The sequence below is a fragment of the Austrofundulus limnaeus genome, unplaced genomic scaffold (genome assembly GCF_001266775.1).
Source record: "Austrofundulus limnaeus strain Quisiro unplaced genomic scaffold, Austrofundulus_limnaeus-1.0 Scaffold2, whole genome shotgun sequence".
NCBI lineage: Eukaryota > Metazoa > Chordata > Actinopteri > Cyprinodontiformes > Rivulidae > Austrofundulus > Austrofundulus limnaeus.
This window is the reverse complement of record NW_013952404.1, coordinates 7,513,827-7,515,669: the sequence shown is the minus strand read 5'-3', so window position 1 is coordinate 7,515,669 and position 1,843 is coordinate 7,513,827. Positions and strand designations below refer to the sequence as shown.

The following is a 1,843-nucleotide window of genomic DNA, read 5'->3' as shown; positions in this document are numbered from 1 at the left end:
GCACAAAGTAGCAGATAAAGGCACAAAAAAGTGGATAAAAGCAGAAGAATAGTGGAAAGAAGCAGAATTTTAGCTGAACTAGCAGAAAAAAAATTAAATTAGCAAAAAAAAGGTAGCTAAAATTAGCACAAGGGAGTTTCACTGGAAAGTTCAGATGTGATATTTCAACACACCAAACATCACATCAAAATACAGTTGGACCACTCAGTTATGTTGGAGAAACTGGTGAAGTGGGAGACTTCACTCATATTTTGGGATTGTCCGAAAGTGGTCGAGTTTTGGAAAGAGGATGAGATAAAAAATATTTTAGGCATTCAATTACATTTGGACCCATCGGTATACATTTTGGGAATAATTCCCTTGGAAATGCTGAACAAAGACGATTAGAATTCTGGTTTAGATTGAGAAGAAATGTATTATAGCTGCTTGGTTAAGACCACCATCTCCCAGTATTATGCAATGGAGAGAAACAACTAAGAAGGTAAATGGAAAAACTTCTAAACTACAATTTAAAGCAGAGAAGTTTGAACACTTAAGTGAAAAATGTAATAAACCTTTTTAAAGTAATTAGATGTTTCACTTGTCACAAACAGCTTTCAGTAGAATAGATAACTAACATATTAAAGCCTTTAAAGCATAAACAACTATGCCTAAATGGAATTACTTCACTGTCCAGATTTGACCCATGAGCCACCAGTTGATGATCACTGCCTTAAAGAATAGGCAGCTTGTGTTATAGATTAAGATAATCAGAGAGGGAGATCAGCTGAGAAGGAGTTCTGCCTTKACTGTTCTTTTAAAACATCAGTCGGTTTATCTGTTAAATTATTTAGCTTGTGGCTGATTTTCAAAGCAAGAGTAAAGCTGCAGTGCCTGTTGTGAGGTGAGGCTGAGGCAGCAGGAGGCGTTGGAGAGGACGGCCAAGTAATTCCCCAGAGACCAGCTCGGACAACAGCCGCTCCTCCACGTCCCCTCGCCCTCCACGCCCTCGTACTGCTGGCACAGCTCCTGGAACTTGGCCTGGGAGCGAATCTGAGTCACACAAGGGAAAAAGGGGGGAAAAAGTTTTTTGAGCTAGTGCCCAGATTTTAAACCAATTTACAGAGAAAAAAATCAATTAATTTCACATTAGATAATGTACACAGTCAGTTCTAGAGAAAGAGGATTAAACAGAAAGATGAGTGGAAAATTCATTGAGGTAATGTGTGAAGGAAAAGAAATGGGATCAGAGCCGACCCTGGACTGCTCCATCTCACACATGGTGTGGATCGCCTTCAGACTCCAGAGACTGGCTGAGGTTTCAGATCTGAACACCAGCTGGGCAAAACGCTCGCCTGCAAAGACACAAGAACGAGACGACCAGCAGTGAATCATGGGATTGTGGGACTGGTTGGAAACGTTTTAAAGTTTTAAAGGGGTGAAATYGAGGAAGATAAATTTTAACAGGCTTTGTTGGAGATAATTAGGTTTCAGCAATAAAATAACAACTTTAGGRTTGTGTTGCTCATAAATCCTGTTGAAAAAAAGTTTTTTTTATAAATAAAAAAAACTTTAACCTGAACTAACTTTTACTCAAATTGAAGCACTTTAACTATTGGACACTTAATTTATTAAATTGAGGAACTTCCTCACCTGGAGCATCGCAGAGGAAAGTTTCCATTGACGAATCTGCAGCCGGCATCCTCTTCGTCCGACGTCTGGAGGTGACCCAACTGTGGTTCCTGCCTCTGCTGGGAACCTCCGCCGGTCTGATGAGGGGAAACAAACCAAATACACAAAACATCAAATMCTGTGGTTGTGTTTTCCATCTGGAGCCATCATTAAAACAGAAAACACTTTTGAC

At 39.9% G+C, this 1,843-nt stretch overlaps 1 protein-coding gene across 3 annotated transcripts in view; it reads right to left on the bottom strand.

Moving 5' to 3' along the window:
- disp2 (dispatched RND transporter family member 2) overlaps positions 1 to 1,843 on the bottom strand; it is a 29,677-nt gene that overhangs the window by 4,980 nt on the left and 22,854 nt on the right. For all 3 annotated transcript variants that reach the window (XM_014014083.1, XM_014014069.1, XM_014014076.1), the window contains 3 exons: positions 1,633 to 1,748; positions 1,237 to 1,334; positions 874 to 1,032 (listed from right to left, as the gene is read on the bottom strand). In XM_014014083.1, coding sequence (XP_013869537.1) covers positions 874 to 1,032; positions 1,237 to 1,334; positions 1,633 to 1,748 — 373 coding nt within the window. The remainder of the gene's footprint in view (positions 1 to 873; positions 1,033 to 1,236; positions 1,335 to 1,632; positions 1,749 to 1,843) is intronic.